Below are 16,845 nucleotides of genomic sequence, written 5' to 3'. Positions count from 1 at the left end.
TTTAATTTTAATTTTTTCTAGGAACCTGACAATTTTTTTTTATTTTCGTGAAACTTTACAAAATTCTTAAAAAATGTAGCAAGTTTTGATTATTTTTTAATCATTTCAAAACTTCTGCATATCTCCTTAACTTATAGAAATTTCTTCTCCAACTACGTAATAGGGCAAAATTGAAAACTTTTGTTCTAAAATCTTTGCACTCTTTTTCAAAATTTTAAGAAATAATCAAAAGGGTTTAGTAATCTTTTTAATTTACTCTTAGAATTAATTACAAAATAATCATTTATGTTCTGATGTAAAATTTTATTGTTAGGTTAAAAATTTAATTATTTTTTGAAAATTCAACTTCTTGGGTGGAAATGAAATTTTTTATTTTAAATTCTTATTTTTTGCTTGAACTTAAAATTTTTTTTAATTTGTTGATTTATTTGTTTTTTTTACCGAAAAATCTTTCTTGTTTAAGAATGAGCTTTAGTTATTGAAAATTAATCTTTTTTGAAGTTGAAAATTCAACTATTTTGATGGAACATATAACTATTTGGTTAGAAACTAGTTTCTTTTTTAAATTGAACTTTTTTAATTAAAAATGTAATTATTTTTAATTTTTTATTGAATATTGCTATTTTTAAGTGGAAAATTCATGTATTTAGAATAAAAATTGTCCTTTTGACTTGAAAATTTAACAGTTTTGTAAAAAAAGTACCCTTTTTGGTTTAAAATTTCATTATCTTATTGACAATTAACTTCTTTGTTGAAAACTTATATTCTCATACTGTTTTGTTAAAATTATGTTTACATAAATCAACTTTTTTTAAATAGAAATGTAGCTATAATATTTCGGGTTAAAAATTCATCGTTTTGTTTCAAAATTCAACTATTTGATTAAATGTTGACTCTGTTGTTGTAGGTATTTTGATACTAATTAATTTTGTTTTTGAAGATTCATCAATTTAGTTAAAAATTAATCTTTTTGGTTTAAGATTTACAATTAACGTTAAAAAAATGTTTTTTTCGTTAGAAATTCAACTATTTTGTTAAAACCTTATGTCTTTGGTTCATAATGTAATTTTCTACACCACATTTAGATCACTTGTTATTTTAATTAATATATTTCCCACATTTATTACATTTGAAAAAACTTCTCCGAAATGCTTTAAAAGTGAACTTAAAAGAACTGCTTTATCAGTTGAAATCTTTAGTATTGATGTAATTAGTTGAATTGTTGCTAATTTAGGTTTAGAAAGTAGGAATCTATATTAATATAAATATCCCGGATCCATTTATTTCAGTAACGGGATAAAAAAATGTATATATCCTTTTATGAATGTTGACTCAGTAGAAGTTGCAATAAAAAAGTGTGTCGGATTCATAAGAATATAAGAGCTCATAGCAGGCTTTAATCCAAGCTCTGAAATTACGGTACTCGACACTCTTCTCGAGTTACAGTTCAGTGGCACCAGTCATATTTTGTTACTTCATAGCAAAAAATTAAAACTTGTTCTTAAATATTAATACATTTCAAATAATAAATCAGTAAGAGTAAATCGATGTTTGTTGTAGATTGATATTTAATATGCATACAATATAAGAGTAAGGTGATCCAAAAATGAGGTGGAAAATTGTTATTTGAATCTTTATGCATGTCGCCCGGTAATTTGTCCGAATTCGTTCAAAAAATTTAGTAATTGTGAATTCTCTTTTGTTAAAACTCCTTTCGGCTTTAGCGAATATATTCTCATCGCGTATCTCACGAGAAAAAAAGATTATTAAAATTTCAATAATAGCTTAATCGAGTTTAACCTCAACATTCTTTTTACAATTAACCATAAAATTCGAATAGAATATTACTTTTTAAATATCACCCTCATAAGTCTGTTTTATAGTCAACAAAAAAATCCCGTAAGTGAAAAAATGAGATTTGCAAGTTTTTAACGCTGATCATGATTTAAAATTTTGTTAAATTAAAAATTTTTTTTAATACATAAAATACAATTTCATACTGATAATTAGATATTCAGATAAATGGCTCAAACAATTTATTGTTGCTTTTATCATTTTTTTCTTAAAATGGAGTTAGAAAGTCGCTTTAAAAAAAAACTTTCGCCTTTAACAAACTTTTAATTAGAGTGATGTAATTTTGATGATTTGTTTGGAAATTTTTTTAATTTTTACGATTCAGAATTAAAACTTTACTTCTGATATTGTAGAACTTTAAATAACAAATATTTAAAAATGAAGAGTTTTTTATTTTTACAATTTACAATTAAAGATTCGGTAATTCACATAACTTCCATTCAAGATTTTTTCAACTTGGAAAATTTAGACTTGAAAGCTTGACTTGTGATTTCCAAAATCATACAAATTTGATTGTTTATCTTATATTTGCATGTCTCAAATTTAAGTGTTTTTGATTAAAATTTCAATTTTCAATTTAATGAAATTTATTTTTCAACTTTTATAATTTGCGATTAAAAATTTGCTAATTCAGATAATTTGATTTCAAAATTTCTTTAATTTAAAAGATTTAGACAAACAAACTTGACTTTTGATTTTCAAAATCATAAAAATTTTGAATCCTTATTATACGTCTTAGAAATTTATGTGTTTTCAATTGCAATTTCAATTTTTAAAAATTTTTATTGATCCAGTGTTCAAAATGCTAATCCGATATTATTCAATCTCGACAATTTTTAATTTTTACTATTTTCTACATTTTTATCTGCAATCATTCAAATTCAAAATGTTTTAATTCATAATAAAATTTTCTATTTTTAACACAGATGATTAAAAATTATACAAGTTAAACTTTTGTCTGAAGAATTTTTCCAATTTTCAAACTTATTAAAAAACTTTTCATGTTTAAAGTTTTCTAATTAAGAATTCTGTATTTTTGAGGCTTCACATTTGAAATTTTTTCAATTTGTAAAATATGGATTTCAATACCTGTCTTTTGTTTTGGAAAATCATCAAAATCATTAAATATTAAGAATTAAAGAACTTTCAATTGCATTTTTTTATCATTCCAGAATTTTAAATTATAAATCATTCAAAATTGAAAAGTTTTAAATTGGTGAAATTTCAGTCAGAACTGCTGTCCTTTCAAGGGTTTACTTTCGAATCTTTAAAATCATCAGTATTTACTCATTTTTATTTATACATCTTCAAAATTATAGAATTTTTATTTTGACAATACTTTATATTTAAAAAGTTCTATTTTTACATCTTAAAACTTAAATATTATTCAATTCTCAATATTAAGAAGTAATCAATTTTAATTTGTGAAACCTTAAAATTGAAGAATTTTCAATTTTTTCAATTGCAATTTAAATTTAATCGAATTCTAAATCATCTAATATTAGAAATTTAAATCTGAAATTATTTAATTTTAAACGTTTTTAATTTCATCTTATTTTAAAATTTCAATCTGAAATCATTTAATTTTAAGATTCTGTAATTCAAAATAATATCTTTTAAATTGTGACGCATCGAAATAAAAGTTTTAAAATTTAAAATTATTCCCTTTTAAACGCTTTCAATCTTTTCAATTCTCTTTCAATAAATTCCAAATATTGTTCAAAACTATTTTTTAAATTTCAACCGCTTTAAATTTAAAATCATTCAAATTAAAAATTTGCTCGTAATTATATTTACAAAATCTTCAAAAAATCCTAATATATAAAACTGTATTTAATAACAAATATTTAAATTATTTATAGTTTCAATGTTAGAGAATAAAAATCCAGGAAAGTTAAAATATCATTAACATACATTTTTATTTTATAAAAGTATGCATTTGCGTTTCCAAACACATGTAGAGTAACAAACACGTACAAGGTCAATAATTTCAGAGCGTCGTATTTAAACAATTGTTTCGTGTTGCCTCAATAATTTCTGAGCAACGTGTTACGTATTTTTCTTTTTTTATTTAAATAAATATACTCACATGCAATCATAAAAAATTTTGAAAATAGTCGTAAATGAAAAGGCTATTAAACACTATTTTCTGCGATTATCTTGATTATGAGCGTGTGATTGATGCCAATCAATCGCCTTTATAGTTGTTGAAAAATTAATTTGCTTCGAGTCATAAAAAGTTGATTCTCTTTCGTTTTAAGTTCGAGCATTTCACGCACAATCACGAAGGCCATTCATTCAAACTCAATGCTTTCGCGGTTTATAATCCTATTATTATTATCATTATCATTATCAATTACCATATTATTTTCCTGTTATTGATAATAATAATATTAAAAAATTCCTTCGTCCTGTTTAACAGCTTGTTAGTACCAGATTATTATAAGTGCGCGCTAACTTTTTTTTTATTAATTTCCATCATTTACCCATTTTTTCATTAAATATTTATTTCTTAAAAGCTTCGGAATATTTAAATTCTTGCTGAAATTAGATTCTAAAAGAACGCACACATTCTAATAATTTTTACTTTATATATTTAAAAAAATATAATCTTTGATTTCTGAAATTTAATTCGATTTAGCATTAAACAATTTTTTTTTTTGAAACATTTAAATAAGTTTTACTTTGTATACAATATATTTCTTGAACTTTCATTTCTGAAAGTTTGATTTATTAATAAGCTTTAATACTTATTTTCGGAAAAATGAAAACATTACAAAAAGTAAGAAAAATTGAAGATTCATTCTTCATGTAACCTGATATTTGAAAAAAATTATTCCGCTAATAATGAATTTATCTGTTCACGACAGAAAAAGCATTATACTATCATTTGCATTAAAACATTGTAATCATTTTCACTTTAAATATTTTTGTTGATTTTAACTTTTATTTATGAAATTTTCATTGGTTAGTTACCTTTTATGCTAATTTCAGCAAAATAAAAAAGTATTTACTTATTATTTTGAAAATTAAATTCAAATACTCATTTCACAACATCGAAAACTTTTGAGAAATTATGTAAGCAGAATAGAATAGGGATCTTTTAAGCAAAAATAAACTTTCATTATTCGAATTATTTCCAATATTTAATTATTTAAACCTCAAGTGAATAATGAATTTATGTTAGATAAATTGAGAAAAAACTATATCTTAATCTTAATTAATCATTTTACAAAATAAAAAACCTAAAACTATTATTTTAAGTAAACATTTTATTTCCAATTTAACAACATCACAAACATTGAAATCAAGTTTATAATTCTTATAGAGGTATTTTGAGAATGAAGAAAGAATAAAATAAACTTTCATTACAAAAATAAATAATAGTTACTATTTAATTGCATAACTTAAGAGATAATAATAATTTAATAACTAATAATTAATGCCTTAGTTTATAAAATAAAAATCATCAAACTATTATTTTCATTGACACATTCAAATAATTTTTACTTTAAATTTTTCTATAAATTTCAAATTAAATTTGGTATATATTTGATTTAATAATAACATTTTAAGCAAATTGAAAAATTAAAATACATGTACATATAATTTTAAAACTGAATTTAGATACTCATTTCAAAACAGGACAAACGTTGAAAAAAGTATTGTAAGGAGTGTTCTCGTAAATCTCCTAAATCTCCTAAATCTGAAACTTGGCACAAAAATTGTTCATGGCTCGATGAAGGTTTAGCTATAAAAAATTGTGTAATTTAATTTCAGTTTTTCGATGTATAAAATGAAAATTCTAAAAAGAGGTATAAGTTGTCAAAAATGTGTAATGTTTGTATTTGTATTGTCGATCAAAGTTGTATAATACTGAGTTCGAATAGTTTGTCAAAGTTGTATAACTTTGGGGTTCATATAGGTTCTCAAGGTTGTATAATGCTGGGGCTCGCATAGGCTGTCAAAGTCAAATAATGTTGTGGTTTGCATGTATTGTCAAAGTTCTATAATGTTGGGGTTCGTATAGGTTGTCAAAATTGTATGACGTTAGGGTTCGTATAGGTTTCAAGATCTGTATAATGTTGGGGCTGGCATAGGTTTTCAAAGTAGTACAATATGGGGGTTCGTATATATTGACAAAGCTGTATAATGCTGGGGTTCGTAAGGGTTGTTAAATTTATATAATATTGATGTCGCTATAGGTTGTCAAAGTTCTGTAATGTTGAGGTTTGTATAGGTTGTCAAAGTTGTATATTTTTGGGGCTCGTATAGGTGGTTCAAGTTGTATGATGTGGGGGTTCCTTTAGGTTATTAAAGTTGCATGAGGTTGGGATTCGTATATTTTGTCAAAGTTGTGTAACTTTGAGGTTCGCATATGTTGACGAAGTATGAAGTTGGGTTTTGTATAGTTGTTCAAATTTTCATAGTATTAGGGTTTTATAGGTAGCCAAAGTTGTATCATGTTTGAGTTCGCATAAGTTGTCCAAGTTTTGCAATGTGGAGGTTCGTATAGGTTGTCAAAGTTGTATAATTTTGGGGTTCGTATAGGTTGTTTAAGTAATATCAATCGGGTCAGTAAAGGTTGTCAAAGTTCTATAATATTGAAATATGTATAGGTTGTCAAAGTTGTAAAATATCTTGCCCCGCATAGGTTGTCAAAGTTTTATAATGCGTGGGTTCGTATAGCTTGTTGAAGTTATATTAATCGGGTCCGTAAAGGTTGTCAAAGTTGTATAATTTTGAAGTTTGTATAGGTTGTCAAATTTGTATAATGTGGGGGTTTGTGAAGGTTATTAAACATGTATAATGTTGGGGTTCATATATGTTGTCAAAGTTGCAAACCGTTGGGGTTCGCATATGTTGTCAAAAATGTATAATATTGTAACTCACATAGGTACTCAAAGTTGTATAATGAAGTGGATCGTATATGTTGTTAAAGTTGTGTAATGTTTGGGTTCGTAAAGGTTGTCAAAGTTTTATAATGCTAGGGTTCGTATAGTTTGTCAATGTTGTAAAAGTTTGGGGTTCGTATAGGTTCTCAAAGCTGTATAAAGTTGGGGCTTGCATGGACTATCAAAATCGTATAATGTTGGGGTTTGCATAGGTTCTCAAAGTTGTACAATGTTGTTGCTCGCATTAGGTGTAAAAGTTGTCTAATGCTGACGTTCGGATAGTTTGTCAAAATTGTGTGATATTGGGGTTTGTATAGGTGTCAAAGTTCTATAAAGTTGGAGTTTGCATTGGTTCTTAAATTTGTATAATGTTGGGGCTCGCGTAGGTTGTCAAAGTTGTATAATGTTGGGATTCGCATAGGTTGTCAAAGCATAATGTTGGGTTTTGTATACGTCTTCAAAGTTAAATAATATTTGAGTTTTGTAGGTAGAGTTGTATCAGATTTGTACCATATTTGGGTTCGCATAGGCCTTTCACTCGACAAAATCAAATCGTAATCTACCTAATTTATCTAACAAAACCTAGGACTCATTTTTTGAACTTTTTATACGACTTGTTCTAAATCACGTACTATTACCTGAATTATTGCATTTAAGCATTGTATAATAATAGGAACTATTAGCAATTCATACAAATAAGCCAAGGTGTGACAACCTAAGCTTATTAGAATTTTTCACCTTCTCTATTTTCCAATTAAAATAAAACGTATCTGCGGACGATCAATGCCACAAATTACTATCATTTATTAATCTATCGTTTACTTATAAGTTAGCATGACTTGGCTATCAATTATTACCGTTTTCATATGCTTTCTGGTTTGAAAGGTTCATTTCGCTTCACAACAGGTAAGATAGTAGCTTGTGTAACACTTACATGTTTGTGCGTAGCAAATGATAATTATTGTGTAATAGAGCAAACTTACATGTGCGTCCTCGTAACTTCTTATCAGGAATCTATAAAAAGCTTTTATCGGTACAGAAATAGAGACTTAGGTACAAGTGCTATTGGAAGCAAATTATTTTCTTTTCTTTTAATGTTAAAATATTCACAATTGTCGATTACTGGTCTAATATTTGTAGTAACAATAAAAAATGTCCCTCAGTCCGGATTTAAACCGGGGAAGCCACTAACCATAAGTAGAGCGTTAACCAGTTATTCTAATAATGGGATCTACTTGTAATCTTGAGTAATACAATTTCGACAGTACAATCCTAGATAATAAACTTGCAATGCAGATCATTTGCATGTATTCCTAGATAATGCACTTTTAATCCTAGGTAATTTGATTGTAAGATCAGATAATCCAATCGTAAATCTAGGTAATACATTTGTAATGTTAAGTAATAAAAGTAATATAGTTTAACTCTAGGAAATCCGGATGTAACTTGGGGTAATCCAATTGTAATCCTAGACAAACTAGCTGTAATTTTATTTAATTCACATTTAATCGTAGGTTGTCCACTTGTAATCCAATGTAATCTACTTGTAATATGGAGTAATACAAGTAATCCTGTGTAATTCTAGGCAATTTACTTATAATGGTAGGTAATCCACTTGTTCATCTTCGTAGGTTACCTGTAAACATAGGTAATAGACTTGTTATCCTAGATATTTTACCTGTTATCCTTAGTAATCTACTTGTGATCTAGAGTAATCCAAGTAATTTTGTGTAATTCTAGATTGTTCACTTATTATGAGGGGTTATCTACTTGTAATACGGGGTAATCCATTTGTAGATGTAGATAAACCAGTTGTAATCTTATGTAATCCGATTGTGATTTTAGCTTATAAATAGTAATCCATTTGTAATATGATATACTTTACTTGTAATCTGAAGTAATACAAGTAACCCTGTGTGCTTGCAGACAATACTCTTGTAATTATCGGTAATAGAGTTTACTCCTAGGTAATCAACTTATCATTATAAGTAATACACTTGTAAACTTGGGTAATCCGCTCAATCTCGATAAAAAATTAACCCCGAAATTAAATTCTTGAAATTACAATATATACGACTTCATAAAACAGCCGACACAAGAAAGTTTTTGAATGATAAAAGTCCCGAATCTAAGCATTAAAAAAGGGTTATAATAATAAATAAATAATAAAATACAAATAAAAAAGGATGTCAAACTAATAAAAGAATATTATTATAATTATTATGTTATTAGTTAATCATTTATGAATTGTTCAGATTATTGAATTTTCCTATGTTGGCAATTTTATTTTGGGAATTTCAAAATTCGGTAATATCATGAACTGCCAGGAATTTCAAATTGTCGGGAATTTGATTTCAAGTTTTTGTCGGAAATTTTCTTTCTTTTGATTTTTTATTTGTCTATCGATTTTAAAAAATTGTAAAGGAAACATTAAAAAAGAAAACTGCATTTTATATTGCAGAAATGTACATGCTTAGAAAACAAATATTTGAATTTTTTTAAAACAATTAATTTTGAATAAAAAAAATAATTTTCAACTAACGAGATTAATTTTCTATAAACCAAAGAGATTTTCAACAAATTTCATCAATTTTCAAACAAATAGGTGAGTTTTTAAAGTGAAAAAGAACAGTTTTAACTAAAAATAAGCCAGGTGAATATTCATTAAAGAAAATTAATTTTCAATAAAAAACTATTTTTTAACAAAACAAATAAATTTTTAACCAAATAATGGAAGTTTGAGTTCTACTTATTAGTACGTAAGCAACAGAAAACGAACTTTCAAGAAATTAGTTGAATTTTTAACGTATTTGATGAATTTTCAACAAAAAAATGAAGTATTTAATTTAAAAAAATACGTTTTCAACAAAATACTTGAACCTTCAACCTTAATAGATTAATTATCAACCAAACAGTTGAATTTTTTACACACAAAAAAAGTTTTTCTACCAAACAAAAAAAAAACATTTTTTTTAACACAATAGATATATTTTTAACAAAGCAGTTAACTTTTTAACAGAGATAATTAATTTTATACCAAAAAATGCGATTTTTTACACAAATACACAAATTTACAACCAACTAGCTTAATTTTCATCTAAACATATTAATTTAGTAGCGAAAATGAAATATATAATTTTTCACTACGAAAAAATCAATTTTCGATAACAAAACAAATTTTCAACTTGAAAATATGAATTTTTATTAATAAAGTTTAGTTTCAAACAAACAGTTACATTTTTATCAAAAAAGATTAAATTTCTACCAAAAAAGACGAATTTTTAACAAAAAATATAAATTTGCAACCAAAAATAAATTACTTAAATTTTGAATTTGAAAAATCAATTTTCATCGAAAAAATGAAATTGTCAACAACATATTTAAATTTTAAAAGAAATTATTTCTGAACCAAAATTACGAGTGATAACATCAAAAAATAAATTTTGAACAAAGTAATTAATCTTTTGACCAAATTTTTTAATTTTCAGTTAACAGGCCTAATTTTGAAAAATTAAAAAATAAAACAAATTTCCAACAATATAGTACAACTTTCCACAAAAAAAACGAGTTTTTAACTAAAATTATAAGTCCTTAAAAAAATGTATAACAGAGAAACTAATCTTTCTACTAAGTTGTTGAATTTTGAATCCAATTTCTTTAGTGATTTGTAGACATAAAATTAAAAGCATCTTTCATCAAGTATTTATGTATTTTTTGCATCGGTATTTGTAGGAATGTAGTATCATTTAAACACATACTTATATAAAATGTGAAATATGATGCGGATGTACTTTCTATCTGAAGTTGAGTGATAATTAGTCTTCTTCCTGCAGAGTTTATCCAGAGGAAATAATAAGTAACAACATCAAAAAATAATTGACTCGTGAATTGCCGGCAAATGCAGAATAGAAATTTTCTCTTGAAATCGATGCTGCATCTGATACTAAAATCTGCAACATGTTACAAAGTAAAACTTTATGATGCACTATAACGGATTTTTTTCCTTACGAATCACTATTGGTCACATTTACTTTAAACGATCCAATCGGATTTTTAGACGGATATTACAACTAACATTTATATGTAAATTAAAAAGTTTTACTCAATTCTACAAATCACTTTTCCAATTCGAATAATTTCAACGCTGGAAATTCTCTTCACTAAAGTCATAAAATATTAAATTATTATCAAGTTTATTATTTTATTATTTTTTATAATATTATTATTATTTTCAACTTTTCATATAAACTTCTTAAATTAATAGTTTAATTCTCAATAAAAAGTATACATTTTCCACGAAAAATTAAAAACAAATGTTTATTTTTAAGAAAGTAGTTCAATTTTTCAGCAAATACTTGAATTTTCTATCAAATTTTAGAAGTTTGGAGACTAAAATATTAATAGTCTACAAATCAGATGAATTTAAAATTAAAAAATTTAATACTTAATAAAAAAGTAAATTTTTTACCAAAAATATACCCATTATCAACAAAATATTTACATTTTCGAAAAAGAGGATTCATTTTACGCCAAACTGATGAATTTTGAACAAATTACCATAAAATCTTAAGCCAAATACTGTAATTTGCAATTAAGAAACCTAAATTTTCACATTAGTGTTAAATTATTAATAAAATATTTGAAACTATAAATTTTTAATCTAATAGCTGATTTTTTGACAAAAGGAGATCAAATTTGAACAAAAAATGTAAAATTAAATTTTGAATTGAAAAAAAATTAATTACCAACTAAGAAAAGAATTTCGATCAAATTATTTAAATTTTCAGCTAAAATAATGAATATTTAATATAAATAAATTCGTTTTCAACACAAAACCTAAAAAGGAAAAAGAAAAAACAGTTGAATTAAACAGAAAATATAACAAACTAATTTTTAAACCAAGAAGAGAAATTGTCAACAAATATTTAGTTTGCAGCCAAAAACGATTTTTCAGTCAATAAAGAAAAATAATCGTATCTAAGATGTTGTATCTAAGATTTTCAATGAAATAAATTAATTTTTGACTGAAACAAATAAGCGTTTAAGCAAATAAGAGAAAGTTTAATTACCCTTTAAAAATATTAATTTTTAATAAATGCTATAAATTTTCAACAGAAGAAATGAATTTTCAACCAAAAAGAGGCAAATAAAAAAAAATATCTGAATTTTTAACTAGGAAAAATACTTTTTCAACCAAGAATAGAATACGTTAATTTTCAACTAAGAAATTAATTTCCAACAAAAAACGACTTTCCAAAAAATTATTTAAAGTTTCAACAAAAGAAATGAATTTTTAACTAAATTCATGAACCTTTCAACAATTGAAAAATTTTTCAATCAAAAAGATTAACTTTTTACCAAGATAAATTGTCAACTAATTATATAATTTTTACCCGAAAAAGATAAAATTACAGCCAAGAGTAGAATAGTGCAATTTTCGGTTTGAAGAATAAATTTTTAAGAAAAAACAAATTTTGAACAGATTAATTAAATGTGTGCAGATCAATTTAATTTTAACTAAATTGATGAATCTTTAAGAGAAAAAAATTATTTTCAAACAATTTTTTGAATTTCCAACCCAAAAGATAAATTTTCTATCAAACAGGGAAATATTTTGAACAAATTACACGAATTTTCAACCAAAAAATTTAAATTTTCAGCCATAAATTGAAAAGTTCAATTTTTTCAGTTGAAATAATAAATTTTCAACGAAAAAAAAACGACTTTGCAACAGATTAGTTGAATTTCCAAGAAAAGAAATGAATTTTTAACTAAATTGTTCAATCTTCTTAAAAAAAAAATTTATTTTCAAACAAAAAGTTTACAAATACAAGAGATGAACTTTTTACCAAAATTTACAAATTTTCAACAAATTAGATGAGTTCTTATCTGAAAAAGATCAAATTACAAAAAATATAAAAATATATTTTATTTTTAAATATATTTTATATTTTATTTTATATACTAAAAAAATATATTTTAAACAAAAAAGTGAATTTTTAAAAAACTAATCAAATTGTTAAGAAAAGAAACTGAATTTTAACTAAATTGATGAATGTTTCACCAAAAAAATTATTTTAAACCAATTTGTTGAATTTGCAACCAAAAAGATGAATTTTCTACCGGAGACAAATTTTTAACAAATTATACGAATTTTCCATTAAAAATGTAAATTTTTAATTATAAATAGAATAGTTTTAACAAATTAGTTGAATTTTCAAAGAAATAAATTAATTTTCAACCAAATTGATAAATCTTCTATCAAAAAAAATTTTTGTTATTCAAAAAGTTCAATTTATAAAGACAAGACATGAACTTTCTACCAAAAAAGACCAATTTTCAAGAAATGGTGTTAATTTATGACTGAAAAAGATCAATTTTCAACCCAAAATAGAAGAGTTCATTTTTCAGTTTGAAAAATAAATTTTCAACAAAAAGAGAATTCTTAAAAAATAGCTTAAACTTTCAAGACGAGAAAGGAGTTTTTAGCTAAATTTATGAGTCTTTTACAAACAAAAAATTATTTTTAACCAAATACAACAAACAATATAAGAGTTCAATTTTTAGTTCGAGAAATAAATTTTCAACTGAAAATAGAAAGAAACCTTTAACAAACTAGTTTAATTTTTAACAAGAGAAATAAACTTTCAATCATAAATAGAATTGGTAATTTTTTAGTGAAAAAATAAATTTTCAACCAAATAAAATAAATTGTCAACAGAATAGTTAATTTTTTTCAGCCGAAACTGATGAACAGGTGCATTTTCAACCAAGAAAATAAAATTTTTATCAAACCAGGCAAACAAACGATTGACCTGAAATACTATGCACACGTAGAATATATTCAACACCTGCATTCACTTTTTGACTTGCTCTTTGATCTACGTGATCTGTTTCAGCTATTTGCTTTGTATTCCGGCTTGTAGGTATTTTACCTTATTATTATCAAATGCACGAAGTACTCAAATGAAGAAAAGAATTCATCTGAAAAATATAATTTGAACTTAGGGGCCATTCAAAAACTGTGTCATTCGTGAAGTGGCCGAGGGTGGGGGGTTTTTGTTGTCGATTTGTGATGTACAAGTGGAGGGGTTAACGCAAAATGTAACACCTCAAATGAGAAATATAAAAGTTAATAACAATTTTTTGAAATGCTTGAAAAAAAATTAAATTAAATACATAAACAGTTAGAAAACTCTCTTTCCCCTATTGCCATATTTTTGCCCTTCTCTAAGATTTCCCTTTTTTATCCTGTTATCAACCAATTTTTAACTTTTCTTGTTTTTTTTTTCTCGTCTGAATGCGAACTGAGTTAATAGAACTCAAGAAAATTCAACTATTTTTAGTTAGCTTACTATTATTATATTCTTGGTTGAAAATTAATGTCTTTTAGTTAAAAATTTTACTAATTTTTTGAAAGTTTTAAATGTTCTATTGAAAATTCTTTTTTTTTTGGCTTGATAATTTGAAAATTTGGTAGAAAATTCATTTATTTGGTAGAAAAAACAACTGTTTTGCAGAAATTTTTTGTAGATGGAAAATAAATTCTATTGAAAAAACTTTAAGTATTTAATTTTTTGTAAAAATGTGTATATTTTCTTGGGAATTTCTGTTTTTTGGTAACAAAATAATCTTTGTTGTTGAAAATTAAACTTTTTGATTTCAAATTTAAGTACTCGATAGAAAATTCTACAGTTTTGTAGAAAGTTTATTTATTTGCCTTGAAAATTGAACCATTTGGTAACAAATTCGACTATTTAGTAGAAAAATAAATGTTTTTGCAGAAATTTCTTTGTTTTTAAATTTGAAAATTAACTGTTTGTCATAAAATGAAGTTTCTTGGTAGAAAATTATTTTTTTGGTTGTAAATATAAGTATTTGATTGAAAATTCTATTGTTTTGTAGAAATTGGGTAAGAAAAATTTTAAATTGAAGATTAACGATTTTTTAATTAGAACTTTGATTATTTCATTTTTGGTTAAAAGTTAATATTATTTTCTTCTTTTGGAGATTTAATTATTTTGTTAAAAATGTATGTAAGTTGTTGAAAATTCGTCTTTTTGGTGAAAACTTAGTCTTTTGGCTAAAAATTAAATTTTAAAATAAAAGTTTCGTATTTGATGGAAAATTCAACTGTTTTAAGTTCGTTTTTTCAGGTAGAATTAAAAAAATATTCTACAAACTTCAACAATTTGGTAGAAAAATCAACTCTTTTGTAGAAAATTCGTTTATTAAACTTAAAAATTCTTTTTTTTTCAATGAAAATTTTATTATTCCATTGCTTGTTAAAAATTTATATGTTGTTGGTTAATAATTAAACTTTTTGGTTAAAAGCTTTTATAATTTGTTGAACATATTTTCTTTTTTTTTTATAAAAAATTAATGTTCTTGGTTGACAATTTAGATGTATCACTAAAAACTTTACTATTCTGCAGAAAAAAATCTTTCTTTGTTAGTAATTCAACTCTTGTTGAAAATTCGCTGTTTTGTTCAATTCGATTTTTTTACATTTAAATCGAAAATATTTTAAAATGTGAAAAATCCTCTGTTATATTTTCCATTGAAAATTAAACTATTTGGTTAAACATTAATCTATTTGGTGAAAAATTTAACTGTTTTGTAGATTTTTAAAAACAGAAGATTAATTTTTCTTATTGAAACTTTAATTATTCCATTTGCGGTTAAAAATTCATCTTCTTGGTTGAAAATACTGCTGTTTTGTAGAATTGTAGTTTTGTTCTTTTTTAGTGATTCAACTTTCTTTTAAAATTCAATTTCTGGCTCAAAGCTGATTTTTATTCAAATTGGAAGTTGGAATGTGTGTTGCGGGAAAAAAATCTTACTTTGTTAGTATTCAATTCTTGTTGGAAATTCGCCTTTAAGCTCAAGTAACTGTTTTTTATTTAAATTGAGAATCTTATTTCGATTTAAATATCAAATGTTATATTTTTCGTCGAAAATTAAGATGTTTGGTTGAAATTGAGATTTTTTTTATAGAAAATTCATATTTTCGGGTTGAAAATTGAACTGCTTTGTTCAAATTGATTTTTTTTTCAAATTGATATTGTTTATTTAAAAACTTTGACTATTCATTTACAAATTTTAATAGCATATTGAAAATTTGTCTTTTATGATAGAAAATTAAACCCTTTGGGGTAAAATTCAACTTGTTCGAACAAAATTTAGGTATTTGGTTGAAAATTCTACAGTTTTGTAGAAAGCTTGTCTTTTCCTCTTAAAAATTCAACAACTCGGTAGAAAATTCATCTCTTTTGTAAAAAAATCAACTGTTTTGTAGAATTTTTTTTTGTTTAATTGAAAATAAAATTTTTTCAGTGAATATTTTATTATTCCATTTTTTATTGAAAATTTATCCAGTGTACTGAAAATTTGTATTTTTTCGGAGGATATTAATCTGTTTCATTCAAAATTCATCTTTTGGGTTGAAAATTCTACTGTTTTATAAAATTTCAGTTTTTTTCTTTGTTAGTAATTTATCTTTTGTTTAAAATTGGCTTTCTGACTTAAAACTATTTTTTATTTAAACATGAAATTTTTCTTTAGTCCAAAAATCAACTCTTATATTTTTTATTGAAAGTTAAAATCTTTGCTTGAAAAACAACTTTTTTAATGGAAAATTCATATTTCTTTAGTAGAAAATGTAACGGTAGATGAAAATTTGGTTAAGAATTCATCTTTATATAAGAAAATTAATTGCTTTTTTAAAATTCATATTTTTGGTTGAAAATTTAAGAATTTGGTTGAATATTCTACTCTTTTTTGAAAACTCGCCTTTCTGACTTAAAAGTTGAATAAACTTGTAGAAAATTAAACTATTTGGTATAAAAAAAACTATTTTCTAGATATCTCGTTTTTAAAAATGGGAAATAATTTTTGTCAATAAAACTTTAATCATTCCATTTTTAGGTAAAAATCTATATTTTTTAAATTAAAAACTCGACTATTTAATTTTAATTTTTTTTCGCTTATTGACTGACAGTTTTTTGTTTATAGTTGGGCTTTTCTTCAAAATTTGATTTTGGGTTCATTTTATCTGTTTTTGATTTCAATTGAAAATCTTTTTTTCGGTTTAAAT

General features: G+C 24.3%; 2 protein-coding genes across 4 annotated transcripts in view; one reads left to right on the top strand and one right to left on the bottom strand.

The window, feature by feature from the left end:
- LOC117171906 overlaps positions 1-16,845 on the top strand; it is a 432,989-nt gene that overhangs the window by 276,605 nt on the left and 139,539 nt on the right. The window lies entirely within an intron of this gene.
- Positions 7,919-16,845, bottom strand: part of LOC117171909 — a 136,070-nt gene continuing 127,143 nt past the window's right edge. For all 3 annotated transcript variants that reach the window (XM_033359559.1, XM_033359562.1, XM_033359558.1), the window contains 2 exons: positions 10,508-10,699; positions 7,919-8,385 (listed from right to left, as the gene is read on the bottom strand). In XM_033359559.1, the coding sequence (XP_033215450.1) occupies positions 10,693-10,699 (7 nt within the window). In that variant the 3' untranslated portion in view covers positions 7,919-8,385; positions 10,508-10,692. The remainder of the gene's footprint in view (positions 8,386-10,507; positions 10,700-16,845) is intronic.

Source organism: Belonocnema kinseyi, chromosome 4, assembly GCF_010883055.1.
Source record: "Belonocnema kinseyi isolate 2016_QV_RU_SX_M_011 chromosome 4, B_treatae_v1, whole genome shotgun sequence".
NCBI classification, from domain to species: Eukaryota; Metazoa; Arthropoda; class Insecta; order Hymenoptera; family Cynipidae; genus Belonocnema; species Belonocnema kinseyi.
This window is presented reverse-complemented; position numbering and strand designations above follow the sequence as displayed.